This window comes from Pelodiscus sinensis, chromosome 1 (genome assembly GCF_052426305.1).
Source record: "Pelodiscus sinensis isolate ZL-2025 chromosome 1, ASM5242630v1, whole genome shotgun sequence".
NCBI lineage: Eukaryota > Metazoa > Chordata > Testudines > Trionychidae > Pelodiscus > Pelodiscus sinensis.
The window spans coordinates 7,022,655-7,038,225 of NC_143052.1; the positions used below are offsets into that span (position 1 = coordinate 7,022,655).

The 15,571-nt window shown below is 48.6% G+C and overlaps 1 protein-coding gene across 1 annotated transcript in view; it reads right to left on the reverse strand.

Annotated features, from left to right (window-relative positions):
* Positions 1 to 3,947: 3,947 nt before the first annotated feature.
* EXOC4 (exocyst complex component 4) overlaps positions 3,948 to 15,571 on the reverse strand; it is a 637,711-nt gene continuing 626,087 nt past the window's right edge. The window contains exon 18 of the mRNA XM_075925646.2: positions 3,948 to 5,446. Within this exon, the coding sequence (XP_075781761.2) occupies positions 5,209 to 5,446 (238 nt within the window). The 3' untranslated portion in view covers positions 3,948 to 5,208. The remainder of the gene's footprint in view (positions 5,447 to 15,571) is intronic.

Genomic DNA, 15,571 nt, shown 5'->3' on the forward strand with positions numbered 1-15,571 from the left:
GCGAGTGTTTTCCCAGAGCACCTGGCAACGTACGAGATCCAGCTAGCCACATAACATAGGGGTAATTTTTTGATCGTTGCTCTGACACGGGCTGGCTTTTTTCAACTTAATCAAGGGAGAGTCCTGGGGGAGGGCTGCCAATTAAGACACGAGGCTGGAAGGCATGTGAATTATTTCCCTTCACCCGCCTTTTACGATATTGTGTCTGGCATTGACTTTGAAATGATGTGATAATGAAGGCCCATTCAAAATTATGAGGCTGTAAAAAGGAAATCATGACCCCCCCCCCCCCGTGCACTTTTATAGCCCCAGTGAAAATATTTCACTCTGCAGGTGGGCGGAGTATTTTCTTGGCCCTGTAAGCACCGCAGGCTCATGTCTCTCTGTGATTGCTCTCTGCATACTGGCAAGGCTGACGGGATTTCAGGTTGCATAATGAAACAGAAAGTCGAGGTTTTGTCCATAAATTGGTATGTCTTTGCGGCAGCATGGCAGGTTTCTGAAGGCAGAATTCATCGGAGTCACATAACCTGGAGATGGCTGTTATTTGTGGGCTCATAAAAAGAGAATGAGCGCGTTAAAGTCTTCCCTTCATCTCATAAACAGACCAGGCACAACAAATTCACCCCCACGGCTGTATTGTGTATCTGACTCAGACCTGACCTGGAAGGATCATTTCTAAGGCCAGGTTTACACTAGATCAGGTAAACGTAAGCAACTCCAGCAACATAAAATACGTATTAACAGGAGAGCGATCACGTGAGGTTAACTGTTGTGTTCCCTCCCTCTGGGGCATCTGGTATTGGCCACTGTCAGCAGACAGGATACTGGGTGGGATGGACCATTGGTCTGATCCAGTATGGCTGTTCTTATGAGTCAGCTTAAGCCAAGCTTAGTGTCATCTTCAAAGAGAGAGGCCAATGGGAGCAAACGTTCTCATTGGTTTCCCTTACTTCTCATGACTACTGGGGCCGACCAGAGCTGCCCTCAGCATTTGATTTAGCAGGTCTTAATGAGACCCGCTAAATCAAATGCCACAGAATTGATCTATGGAGCAGTAAGTAAAGACGTGAGCTAAGAGACGTCTCAGTGGCGTTTCCAATCGTTGGCACCTTTGTGCTGCAAACTCCACGTTGGAACGGTGGCTTCAGTGACATGGAGAACCAGCCACTGTGATTGCTAACATAGTCCAATGCGAGCCAGAGAACCACTGTCAAAATAATTCAGGTCATTTTGACTGCCCGAGGTGCCTGCTAGCCAGTACAACTAACCTTTTGTCCACGTGGAGGAACACGTTCTGTAGGGGTTGTCAGGGACCCGCACAAGAAACCGGCCTGGTTGCAGGGAGCTGATCGGGCAGCACTTTTAGGAAAGGCACCTCTGGGTGCTTAGAAAATCAGGGTGGTGGTGGTGTGATGGGGTTTGCGCCCTACACTGGCCCTTCAAGAGATGAATTGGGCTGTGGGCCCAGACATGGACTGAGAAGAGGGAGGTCTGTTTGAGGGAGCTGCAGAGATGAGCTGCCTAAAGTTACTGGCTGGGAGGAGGGAGAGAAGGGGCTGGCAGACCCATGGTGGTGGAGAAGGCCAAAGGATGAAGAGACGTTTCAATAGTATTGGGACAACCTTGACATTAGGGGATTTGTTTCATGTAGGAGTCCACATCGGGGATTTATGTCCGATCCTGATCCCCGTTTTTCATCTCATTATCCAGTCACCCTACAAGGCCAGGAGGTACAGAAGCAGCAGAGGGAAAGGCAGCAAGGAGTGAGGAGCAGGCTACTGTGTAGAGTTCCTGAGCTGGAACCTGGCATAGAAGGTGGGTGTGGGTTCCCCTGCCACCCAGTGGGGCAAAAGACAGCCGGAGAGCAGGAACCTGGACACACTCTGCCCCCGAAGGGGAAGTCACACTAGTGACTTAGCTGGAAGGTTGAGTGAAGGAGACAGCTGCGGTTCCTGGAGGGAGAACTGCAGAGAGAAACTGTGACGGCGCGTTGGGGTCCCCCGTCTCCTGCACCCCGAAATGGCACAAACAGACTGCACCAGCCGGTGGAATAGAGGAAGTTTATTGCCTCTCCAGGTTACAGCACAGCACAGATGTAATCTGGTCACAGAGCTGGGCTAGGATGCCTCAGGCCCCCTTGAGATGGGGGAGACTGGGCCCCTAAACTCCAGCCCCTTTCCCTAGGCTGTCTCCTCCATGCTCCCAGACAGCCAGCAACTAACTCCCTCTCTTCCAGCCCTGCCCCCCAGCCAGGGCAGCATTCCACCTTCCTTTGTTCCTCTCCATGGGGGGTGTCTGGCCACTGGTTTGCATAGTGACTCATCCTGTTTTGCTGGGTCCTGGTACCCACGGCAGCCAGTGGGGGTTACCCCAGAGCCAGCAGCATAGAAACCAGCCAGGTACCCCCACTACGTCACAGAAACTGAAGGGGTGTAACTGCCGGAAGGGCTGTTGGCCTGACCATGCTACTCCCAGGCCCTCCAGGAGATGGTGCTCTCCTTCATAGGGCGGCCACCTTCCCAAATGGCAAAACCAAGACACATGCAGGAGCTCCACCTCCCTCTTCACCCATGGCTCTGGTCCCATCCTGGCCTTCTCCACCTCTTCCCTTGAGGACCAGACTCCTGACCATGCCAGAATCTGGAGACAGGCCATGGTAAGAACCACCCAGAAAACCTGGACAACCTGCCTTCGGAGGAGTGCTGGGGTGCCTGAGAGCTGCCCCCTGGTCCATGTCTTTGCCTTTTGGGGCACGTTGTCCAAGTAAGGACGTGTTTAAGGAGCTCTCCTTCAGGGCAAAGGATTTACATGCGGGCATGATGGGAAATTAAAGAAGGCTGGACAAATGGAAGGAAGGGCCTTTTTGTCTCTCAAAGGGTTACGAGAATTGATGAGAGGTTGGCTGAAGTCAGTAGAGAAAATGTGTCCACGGAGAATTTACCTCGTGAGGGTAGATCTAGTGGACTGGGCATTGGACTATGACTCAGGACAACTAATTGTTCAATTCCCACCTCAGCCACAGACTTCTGTGACACGGGACAAGTAATTTAACCTCTCCTGGGTCTTAGTCCTTCATCAGTAAAATGGGATACCTGCCTACCTCCCAGAGGTGTTCTGGGATGAAATCCATTGAGAATTGCAAGAGGTTCAGGTATGACAGTGATGAGGGCTGCTTAATTTCCTAGACTAATTGATAGTATCTCTCATTTTATCAGTGAATACTGGCAGAAAGGACACTTGATGCATCAAGTGTCCTTTCTGCATCTCCGTGGAAACCATTGAGACTTCAAGCTCTTCAAGGCCAGGGGACCATCTCTGCACACTTGTCCAGTGGATTTTGGATGCTGTTGGGGAAACTGATCCATGTGCTAAGCCCTCTGCACAGGGGTGACTGGCCCCCCTATATAAATAATCAGGGAAATGACTTAGAAGGATGCTTCAGTTGCAAAATTCAATAGTGCAGAAATGCCAAAATTAGCATCACTGGTGCCACTATAATTTGGCCCTTCTGCTGTGTGCACCTTATGATACGGTTTTTGACATGAGTACACGATTTTTTTTTCTTACAGGACTTCTACCTCATACCTTCTGTGAACAGTTATTCACTATTTCCTTTTCATTCTTCTCAATGCGTGAGCACAGGACTAATTTACAGCACACCATCCCAACCCTGTTCTTTGAATAAAAATTGTGCCTTTCCTCTTGAGCGTCACGATGCGGTCACCAAAGAATCTATATTATTCTAGCGATTTGGGGCATTTCCTGTCACCTTTCTGTGACCCCCTTTTCCTCGTCTGTATAGCGGCAGTAATACTTCCTCCACACAGCTGGGATAAGCTTCTTGTATCCCAGCTGTCACGTGCTGGACAACCTCTAGATGCTGAGCAAGTAAAAATAAATATTAAAATGAATAATCATTAAAAAAAACACTCCACAACAATCTGTAAGGATTTTTAATGCACCCTTTAATGTGGCTGTTTTTTCAAGATAGTGCCGCTCAAGCAGTTTTGCAAGACAGAGAATATAGTTCAGGGCATGACACCAAACCTTGAATGGCAACTGCCCTCTCTAAAATATGAATACAATACACGCTTTGTATTAACGACTGGAATAAAGCCATCCGCCCTGACCCATCAGGACCCTTGCCCAGCGTGGGTGAAAGTAGAGAATGGTGGCAGGAAAAATGGCTGCTTGGCATTTGCATGGTGCTCCAGAAACTCATCTCAAACTGGTGGGTCCTCAACCTACCTCCTCCTCCCTTTTCTGCTCATTGTTGTTGAGTTGCGTAAGCCTACACGTCTGCAGCAGCACCTCTGATGTGAATCAGGGGGAACTTTCAAGTTGATGAATGACTCAAATGATATTTACGAAAAGGAAAATTCATTCTCTGAAGAAGTTTCCCTGCCTGCTGAAAAGTTGGCAATTTCCGCCTACTTCCACCATTATCTGGAACAGGATGAGCCCTGGAAACTGATGATTCATTGCTCGGAGGCACAGGTACAGTGGCAATTGAAACCGCTGACCCAGTGTGTCACCTCTAATGACACATGAATTGGCTCAACACCATCCAAAATGAAAGCTAAGTTCCGCCAGTCGGGAGCTAGCCACCAGTTCTCTTTGTAATGGAAAAACAGGAAAAAAAAATCAATGTGCCAACGTATCGCAGAGAAGAGCAATCGTGTTGGCAGAGCTCACATCAACTTCCCCTGCGGCAAAACTTTGGGACAACTTCAGGACCATCACGATTTCACTAATTTCAACCTAGCTCTGCCTTTGACGGTCATAGCGCGGTTTCCATTCACGATGGCTGAACTTCCATTTATAGGGTCAGACTAACAAAGAGTGAATCTCGCCATTAATTGTGTCTCCCCCCAAGCTGGGTACCCCTTCCAAAGTCCGGACACCATGGCAGTAGTTCCACAGAGATGGTCCAATATTTATTTGCACCTCTGTTCCCACAACTCCACCCTGCCCAAATTTCAGCAGATCAGTGCAAGTGCTCTCAGGGTAATACATTAGGGAAGCTTGGCATGATTAAGTGTAAAAAACAAACAAACCCCAAACCCAGATCTCAGGCTGCATGTTCCCTGGCTGGCAGGACAGTACAATCCTGCCCATAACATACAGGTTTGATCAATCATTACTATATATGGCACTGCAAGGGCAGCGGCCCATGCGGCTCGGATTCCTGGAAACAGGTCCGGATCACACCGTAGTGATTTTCTTGTCCTTGCTGGCCTGTTTGATGGCCGCCTGCTCGCAGATGATCTCCTTCAGGCGCTGCAGCCTCATGTTCTGGGTCGTCTGGTCCCCGACGCCCGTCTGGCTACGGTGCAGCAAGCTCAGGGCGTAGATGTACTCCAGCTCTGTGTACTTCACCCCTTGATCCACCACCAGGTTTAGGAGCTCGTCCGCCGTGTTATACAGCATCTCGTAGTATTGCCTGGAAAGCAAGCAAGGAGCCCAAGCGTGAGCATGATCCCAGGAGCTTTTGAGTCAATACATCCGTTTATACTATCACACACTGGACTTTGTTATTATGGATTAGTGGTATTACGAGTCCCAGATCCGGACTTCACTGTGCTCGGAGCTGTACAACCACAGAAGAAAAAGACCAGTTCTGTCCCCCCAAACTTACAATTCAAGCATACGACAAGAGACAGCAGGTGATGTAGAGAGATGGGGGGAGGACAACCCTTGTGCCCCTCCACATCATGTACCATTCATCCACACCTAAACCCTCCCTCTGTGCCGTCAGGGAAAATCTTCAGTAGCCAGTAGCAGCAGGAATGTTCTTCAGACATTGGCCTCTAGAGGGCAGTGGGTACAAGTACAAACCTCCCAGCACTTTGCAGCTCAGTCAGACTCTCCCAATCCAACTGGGTCACAGGGCAGAAACCTTCAGGGGGGTGTCATTTAACAGGACATGAGTTTATGTTCTTGCCCTGACTGATGGACATTAGTAGGAATTAAGGCTGCCAACTCTCCAGGATTGGGCTGGACTCTCAAGGAATTAAAGATGAATCTGTAATTAAAGATTATGACATGGGTTGAAATCCCCAGAATCTCAGAATGCTACAACGGGAAGTGACCTCGAGAGACCATCTAGTCCAGTCCCCTGCCCTCATGGTGAGACCAAGTACCAGGTAGATCATCCCTGACAGGTGTCTGTCCAACCTGCTCTTGAATATCTCCAGTGATGGAGATTCCACAACCTCCCTAGACAATTTATTCCAGTGTTTCACCACCCGGACAGGAAGTTTTTCCTAATGTCCAGCCGAAACCTCCCTTGCTTCTTGTCCTATCCGCAGAGGGACCAGCAAAACTGGCGAGCCTAATAGGAAGCAGAGAGTTCTACCAGCAGGGCCCTAACCCCAAAGTCCATCCGTGCCATTGTAACTGCCCACCATTTGAAAAAGACATTCAAAAAATGAAAATGCCTCTCCAATGGGTGCAGGTGGCTCTTTCAATAAGCTAAAGCAGATAGGAGGTGGCAGGGGTAGCACAGAAGCTGGAGTTTCAATTAGCCTTAAATGCTCTGAATTAAAAAAATAATAATTTTAAAGCCTTAAAGCCAGGAGTTACTCCAGTGAAGAAGGTGCCACTATCCTAGGAGGCTGATAGTGAACAGTCCTGGACCATTATGGAATGGCTGGGCTCTGATTGGCCTACCGATTGGAATTTAACCCAGTATTCCAGCCAATTGGAAAGAAGCGATTAAACTTGCCTGCACTGGGGTTGGTGGTAGGAGACTGGTAGAGAGATTTATGCTTTTCCCCCTCCTCTTCTCCTGAGAGTAAAACCTATTTAATGACAAGCTCATTTTAATCAGGGAATGACAGTGGAATGGAGGAAGTGTTGCCTAGCGGTTGGAGCAGCGGACTAGGCATCAGGACACTGGGTTTCTCTGCCTGGCACGATCACTGTGCGGCCTTCACAAGACATACAGCTTCTTGGTGCCTCATCTCTACAATTATCAGAGGGGTAGCCATGTTCTGAATCTGCAGGAACAACAAGAAGTCCTGTGGCACCTTATAGACTAACAGCGTATGCTCCAATAAATCTGTTAGTCTATAAGGTGCCACAGGACTTGTCGTCGTTCATCTCTACAATGGGTAGAATGGTGGATCTCGTGAAGCTGCCAGGAGTCGCAGGTCCAGAGTGGGCCATGAAGGCAGAGGGCAGTGTTGGGGGTGGTCGGGAGTTCCCCAGGCAGGAAGCATGATGCCTGAAGGAGCAGCTTGCTATCCCTTTAAGGAAACAGGCCCTCGTCCCTCCATGGCCCTCCTGTCCCTCTGGCCAATGGCGAGGAGTCAGGGCGATGAAGCCTTCCACCCTTAGTCCTTTTCGTGGTGGCAGGGGCTGCAATTCTGGGCAAACCCTGCTAGTGGATGTTACAATACAGAGGGCAGCTTGAACCTCTCTGGTTCAGGACTCTGGACTGGCAACAGCCGTGGTCTGACTGCCCCTTTAAGAAATGCTTTTGGCCCACATCAGGCCGGGGGCTGTTTTCAGGGGCATGCGGGCGGCTTCGCGAGCCGCTCTTTCGGGGGAAGAGCCACAGCTGATTGAAGTGCTTCCAAGGGGGGGCCATGAAAGCGATCACCTTCTGCTCCTCCCTGCTGCCTGAATGCATTACAATGGCACTCATCGGAGACACTGGAAAGCACTGCTCTAAATGTTATATTCCTCCCCTGCTTCGGTGTGCAGGCCCCAGGACCTAAAGAACAGGCTGGGTTGCAAGCAGCTGTTAGGAGACTGCGGCAGCCCCGGCCCCTTTAAATCACTGCTGGTGTACTGTGCAGTGTGCTCCGGACAGCTCTGAGCACTGGCTGCCTCCGCCCCGCCCCTTCTGGGAGTACGGAGCCCCCCCCCCCATCTTGCCCTGGAGGCTCGAAATTCTGTCCGCCTCTGCTGGTTCCTATGCACCAACGTAGGAGGGCTGGTAGGATCTGGACTCCTGTCGTGTCCCCTTCATCCCTCTCTCAGAATCAGCCTCCAGCCCAACCCCTCTCGGTCGGCTCAGGACGAGGATCACTGGAACAGACCTGAGCGACGGGAACAAATCCTTCAAGCCGCCGCTGTGGATTAAGTCTTGAAGGACACGGAGAGAGATAACATCTCGGCTGGAGCGTAGCCAGACCAGCACAGTGGGAGAATCTAGCCTGTCGCAATGTGAACTCTGTGGCACCGAGACAAGGTCATCTCTAAAACTGAGGAGTGCTCCGGTTTGTATGCCGGGGGGTCTCAGGTCATAGAATCATAGAATAATAGGACTGGAAGGGACCTCGAGAGGTCGTCGAGTCCAGCCCCCCACCCTCAAGGCAGGATCAAGCTCCGTCTACACCAATACTGTCCAGGTGATTAGCAGAGCACCGACAGCAAGGTGGTTTGTTCCTACCAGTGGTGCACATTTGCACAAGCCTTGGTGTGCATAAAGAAAATTTATTCTGCACATGGATGGAAAAAAATCCACACATGGATGGAAAAGATTGGAGGGAACACTGGATTACACCCTTCTTATTTGTCTCTGGGTGTATCTAAACTACATCCCTCTGCTGACAGAAGGATGTAGATTAGGTACTTTGAAAGTGCAAATGAGCCTGGGATTTAAATATCCCGGGCTTCATTTGCATACTCACGTGCCAATCACGCGCCCTTTCGAAAGTGAAAGTAAAGTCTGGAGGTAGCCTCTGCGGAAGCATTTATGTTACACTGAGGCCTGGTTTTGGGGTGCAGCCTAACAAATTACCTTGCTAACCTTCCTTAAATTTGAATTGGCAGTGCGGTGATAGAAGCCTTGTCCAAAAGTGCTAACCATGATGACACAGTGTGTTACTCCCCCTTCTTCTCCGTAACCTGTCTGAAATCCTTAGCTTCTGCAGTAGAAATCGGCACCTAATCGATTCAGAAGTCACCTGTCACCGGGGCGGCCCTAGACTAGCTGCCAGCAACTGGTGCCCTAGGCGAACCATGCAATCGGTGCCCCCACCTCCAAACCCCTCGATATTGCGCCACCATTTGGTGCCCCATTTAACTTGGCGCCGTAGGCGACCGCCTAGTTCGCCTATATGGACGGGCCGCCCCTGCCTGTCACTCTTTTCAAAATCAGATTTTTTTAAAATTAAAAATCTCCTACAAAGAGAAAGAAAGGTGTGCCTCTTTAATTGGGTAAAACGAAAACTTGGCCTCTCCGGCACTATCGCCTTTGGCCAAGCCCGATTTGCAGGAATAATTATTCACTGCATTACTGAGCCCGCTCAACTTTTCCTCCCTGGTCTTTGAAAGTATTAATAAATATTGATCAGACACACTCCTGTTTGCCTTCGCCAAAGCAATTCTGATGGACTCATCTTCTGATGTTATCAAATAATGAAATATGAAAGAGTGAGTGGAATTAGCCTCTTGTTCTGTGATTTTTTTTATTTAGGCTCTTCAGTCTGCCTCTACAAAGGTTCTTTTGATTGCCAGAAGGGGAGGGCAGGTTATGGAGAGCCACTGTGCACTCAATGGAATTCAGCAAAACACTTCGCTTTTTAATCTTGCCATTTAAAACGGGGAAGAAAAACCAATATTTATCAGAAGTCCCTTCTGCCATCTGAGGAGACAAGTTAATACAAACTAATATGTATTAATGCACCTAACAAAAAACCCCTAATGCCCTCGGCCTCCAATCAGCCACCATGTGACTGAGTTTATAAGGATCCTGGCATGGAAAATCAGATCCTCCAAGCGGCCAGAGACATGAAGACAGGAGCAGTATCAGAGTCACTAAAGAACAGAATAGACCTGTGCCTGTTCCCACAAATCCTTTCTCCCCTGAGAAGATCCAATGGAATGCTGGGAGCTGCATGAGAGAGTAAGGACTAGTTGTGTGATTGTAAGCTTGCTGGAGACGGGACTGTTCTCTTCGTTCTGAGGTTATGCTAATGCAAATAAACAACAACTGGTTAGCCAGTGATACTCAGACCTCAGTGGCTCAGGAGCCAAATGAGCAATCAACGTTAGCCAAAAGAGCCACAGTCGTGTGAATTCGTTACGTCATTTATTACATAGAAATATAGATCTCACAGCAAAATGACTAAGCCTTCTACAAGTCTCAGAAGGGTAGCCGTGCAAATCTATTAACTTCAAATACAATGAGTGGCCCTGTGGCACTTTAGAGACTAACCAAAATATATAGAATCATGAGCTTTGGTGGGCAAAACCCACTTCCTCAGATGTGATGGACAAAAATTCATCTGAGAAAGTGGGTTTTGCCCAGGAAAGCTCATGATTCTACTACGTATTCTGGTTAGCCTCTAAGGAGCCACTTGATTCTACAAGTGGTTAATGCTATAGCAAAAGCATCCTGATTCGTTACTTATTAAATCACGCCATGTTTTAATATTATGTGCTGTTCCCTCTAAGCTGCCTGGCAGCAGAGCTTCACAGGTGGTTAATCGGCCCCACCCAGTCAGAGACTCAGGGCTCTGTGCATGGAGCTGACTGATTGGGCAGGGCTGATTAATGGCTGATTAATCACCTGTGAAGCTGCGTAGTTCAGAGGGAACACTGCACAGGCGACACACTGAAGAGCCACTGGCATCTCCCGAGCCTCAGTCTGAGTATCCCCGAGATAGATTCACTCTCAGCAGGGTGTTCTCCGCCAAGGGACCGTGAATTTGCAAAGGCTCCTGTGATCATCCCGAGTAAAGTGCAGCATCTTCCTTGTATTGCGCGCCTATGGGAAAGCCCCGTCGGGCTAATCCGAGCATTCAAAGGACACCCGGGGGTGTCAGGCAGTCCTCTGGCACTGCCATCCAAGGCATTAGTGACTCTGAGGGGCACCATTACTCATCAATCCTCTCCTTTGTGCACGCTTCCCCGAGTAAGAGAAGAAGGGGCCACCCAAAGCGAAAGGCCAGTGAGGTATTGGGTCAGCACTCGGGATCGGATACTGCTCTCCCTTACGCGGAGGTAAATAAAGAGGAACTCTGTCGTCACACCAGCTAGTGAGTCCAGAACCAGGCTCCCTGTGCGGTCAGCCACCGTCTCATGCCATCCCCAGATCTGAAAAAGGCCTGGCTACTGCTACAGCCAATATGAAGAGTCGGGGGCTGTTACGTATGCTGAGAAATCAGAGTTCATGCTTCAGGCGGTAAGCCACGGGCGTAATCGTTGTGGAGAGGAATCTCCCGACTCCAGCCTAATCCCATCTTGCTCATGTCCCCGTCAGTGCATCTGTCCTGCTCCTGCATTCTCAGAGTGCATCCCTCCAAGCCCCTGGCAGTGTGACTTTAGCGCTGGTGGGAGTTGATCCCGGCAGGGTCAGGAAGGAATTCAATTTTCCTGTTTGCACAACCGGCCAGCAGCCTCACAAGGGGCACCGACTTGGTTTGATTTGCCTTCTTCAGAAACATCCGGGATCCTGGAATTGATAGCGCATTGGCATGACCTGGTATGGCAGACCTCAGATCCATACATCTTTTACACGGTTACACTCCGCAGCTATTAGCACCGAGGCTGTGTCGACACTAAAAGCTGCGGAGTGTAGCTAGGGTGTAGCGTTGACATCGCATAGCCATACAGTGACGTGCAGACATAGTGACGTAGCGCTGACCCAGCATTTTCGCTAAAAGTCAGCTTCCCTGCACGCTCTTATTTCCACCCTCTGCAAGTGGGTTTCACTTTGTCGGCAGGACAGCGCTCACAGTTTCACATGCTGTGGGAAGACGTTGTCGTTCACGGGGGGACTTTTTCTACTGGCGTCAGCAGGCTTTGGATCTGGCCCCTGAAAAGCTACTGCTGCAGGTGACTGTCTTCTTTACTCACAACAGATGGGCCGTAGTCATATCAGTGTCAGAATTAAGGATGCTAAGATGAGGTTATTTTAGTAATCGAGTAGTCGATAGAATTTTTACCGACTACTCGATAGGGGAAGGCAGCCCGGCCCAGTCCCGGCTTGCGCTGGCTCGGGAACCAAACCCTCGCTGCGACTCTGTAATTTAAAATGCAGTAGGAGCCAGAGGGGGGAGGGCGGGGGCGGGGCAGACCAACCCCTGCTCTTTAAATTGTAGAGCGGCAGCAGGGTTTGGTCCCGGTGCAAGCTGGGATTGAGCCAGGCTACCTGCCCAGCCAGCAGCAGCCCTTGTCGGCAGCACCTACCCACAGACAGGGGCTGCTGCGGGGTTCCCAGTTCCCCTACAGCAGCCTCCCCTCCCCACCCTGGTCGGAAGAGGTGCTGGGATGAAAGGAAGACACACTGAGAAGAAATCAGAAGAGACGGCACAAAGGAAGCCAAAGAACAGAAGAGAGGGACGTGTTTTCAAAATGATGGGTTCAAAACAAAACTTCCAAATCACCAGTACTGAACCCACTTAACAATGCTGCAGTTCTGAGCATGTTTATTTAAAAAAAGAACAATTCTCTTGTGAAAAATGCTCAATCTCTTGAACTCTCTTTTTGGGAGGAAAGGATAAAAAAGAGTTACTCACTTAAAAAAAAAAATCCTGACAAGGCAATCATGATGAGACAAGCTCCTTTGAGAGCTATTAATACTCCTCTCCATTTAAATGCTAATGTTAACCTCTAACCTGCACACAGAAAAGTTTTTCAGAGGACGGTCAGGTGAATTCAAAATTCAATCACGATTTCCTTAAGAATGATTTGCTCTCGCCGTAAGAGAAAGACTTTCAGATTTCGGGTGTGATGTTTTAGAATAAGGAACCTCATGTTTACTGAGGTGTTTGTATTTAAGGTGTCACAGGACCACTCCTTGTTTTTAAAGTTACTGACTAACACAGCTCGCCCTCTGAGATTTTTTTTAATCACTTTTATTGTTCACGTTTTTACACCGATGCCGATTCTGTCACAATGAACGGTAGTTAGGTATGGATTCAGCAGAGACAAAATCAGCTCTGGGTGCTCGCGTAACCAAAAATAGGAAACATTCTTCCCATTATATGCTCCTCCCCCTGTTTTGTAGGAAGCCAGGTATACAGGACTCAAAAATACGCTAGGTGCTGTACAAAGGATAGGATAAAACAAGAAGCAATGGGCTTAAACTGCAGCAAGGGAGGTTTAGGTAGAACGTTAGGAGAAAGTTTCTAACTGTCAGGGTGGTTAAACACTGGAATAAATTGCCCAGGGAGATTGTGGAATCTCCATCTGTGGAGATATCTAAGAGTAGGTTAGATAAATGTCTATCATAGAATCATAGAATCATAGAATAATAGGACTGGAAGGGACCTCGAGAGGTCATCGAGTCCAGCCCCCCGCCCTCAAGGCAGGATCAAGCTCCGTCTACACCATCCCTGACAGATGTCTATCTAACCTGTTCTTAAATATCTCCAGAGAGGGAGTTTCCACCACCTCCCTTGGCAATTTATTCCAATATTTGACCACCCTGACAGTTAGGAATTTTTTCCTAATGTCCAATCTAAACCTCCCTTGCTGCACTTTAAGCCCATTACTCCTTGTCCTGTCCTCAGAAACCAAGAGGAACAAATTTTCGCCTTCCTCCTTGTGACACCCTTTTAGATATTTGAAAACCGCTATCATGTCCCCCCTTAATCTTCTTTTTTCCAAACTAAACAAGCCCAGTTCATGAAGCCTGGCTTCATAGGTCATGTTCTCTAAACCTTTAATCATTCTTGTCGCTCTTCTCTGTACCCTTTCCAATTTCTCCACATCTTTCTTGAAATGTGGTGCCCAGAACTGGACACAGTACTCCAGCTGAGGCCTAACTAGTGCAGAGTAGAGCGGCAGAATGACTTCACGAGTTTTGATGTCTATCAGAGATGGTCTAGACAGTACGATACTTGGTCCTGCCACGAGGGCAAGGGACTGGACTCAGTGAGTTCCCTTCCAGTCCTAGTAGTCTATGATTCTATAAAGCAAGTGAAATGACCTATGCTGAGGAGCTAACCAGCCACATTTAGACATGCAACCACAAGTGAGTCTAAAACTCTGGTTACGGCAGCCTTGTGGCCCACTGAGATGAAGCGGATCATTCGTGGCCCATTCATTAGCCTAGGCTGCCCATCACTAAGAGCGAGCATGTTCATGTATGAATCCTTTTACTGCTGAAGCAAAAGGACAATATTGGCACAAGTACAAATATACATATATTGGCCATGAATACATTTAGGCTAGCAATTAGCAGAAAGGTTCTAAATATCAGCCTCTCAATAGGAGTAGTGGGGCACAACAACCTAACTAATTTTAAGCTGATGAATTAGAATATGATGTGGCTGGTGATAATGAGACTCGACTAGATGAACCAGGTGGACCCTTCCAGTCCTAAGTTCCTAGCTCCTATCTTGTGGACACTATGGAAGGAGGAGGACCGGGAGGTGATCTGAATGGTGAGACAAGAAGGTGATGGGTTGGCAAACGGGGCTCATGGGGACATTCTATCTAGGGCTGGGAGAGAAAATCTATGGCTGTCATTAGCGGAGCAATGGGGAGCAGAGGTTTGTCAGAGGGTGGAGATGGATGGCAGGAGAGAGATCGTTTGATCATTACCTGTTCCAGTCACTCCCTCTGGGGCACCTGGCATTGGCCACTCTCGGCAGACAGGGTACTGGGCTTAATGGACCTTTGGCCTGACCCAGTATGGCCATTCTTACTTTCTTATATCTAAGCTGTAGGCCGCAGCAGAACCCTGAATGCCCAGGCAAGACTTTGGAACTTGACGCATGGGGCAAAGGGGAGCCCATGACATCCGGTATTTATCAGACATTCCCATTCCTTGCAAAACAAAGTGAGATTTTTGTGCACGTTTTCCAAGGGGTGTTTCAAAGCCAGTAGGCGCCTACAAAGGTGGGTTCTGGTTCGTTCCCACTCGGCGCTCACGACACCATAAAAGAAATTAGAAATGGAACACTTCCTGCACCCCTGAGTCCATCCTACCAGCTGTGCAGAATCACTTCCTGCATTTATCCTCTGAGTGCTATGTCCAGAAGAGAATCAGGTGACACCCAGCTGATCAGCAGAGCACCCACAGCCGCCGATAGCCAGCAGCATGTGTTTCTGTTGATGGTGCACATCTACACTTGCCTTGGTGCACATAACAAAATGTATTCCTCATAGGGAGAGGGAACACTGATATCCTGTCATGATTTTAAATGTAGCAAAGCGATCGGGCTGGTCCCAGTATTCCTCATAACTCATTTTAAGATGTTCTTTGTTTAACTCAATCTAATTTACGTTCTTTTGGGCTGATTCACACAACAACAACAATCCTAATAACGATCCTTAATCTCAGAAGGCCCCAAAGCACTTTGCAGCTGTCTAGCGGATCACTTCACACGCTGGTGACACGCAGCCTCTTGTCGGCTGAAAGAAAGACAGCAGCTCTGTAACAGGGCAGCGCAAGAGTATCTAGCCATTTAGGAAAGGAAATGAAGGATACCCTAACCAATGACTTCCTGAAGTAAAAAAGAATTGAGTGCATAAACAGCTTCACTTAGGGGAGTAATGATGGAAATTTTCAAGACGTGAAATGGTGTGTTAAAGGAAATATAATGGGAAAGGAAGAAATAACAGAGAATTTATGATATAACGCTATTTTGCACTTCCCTGA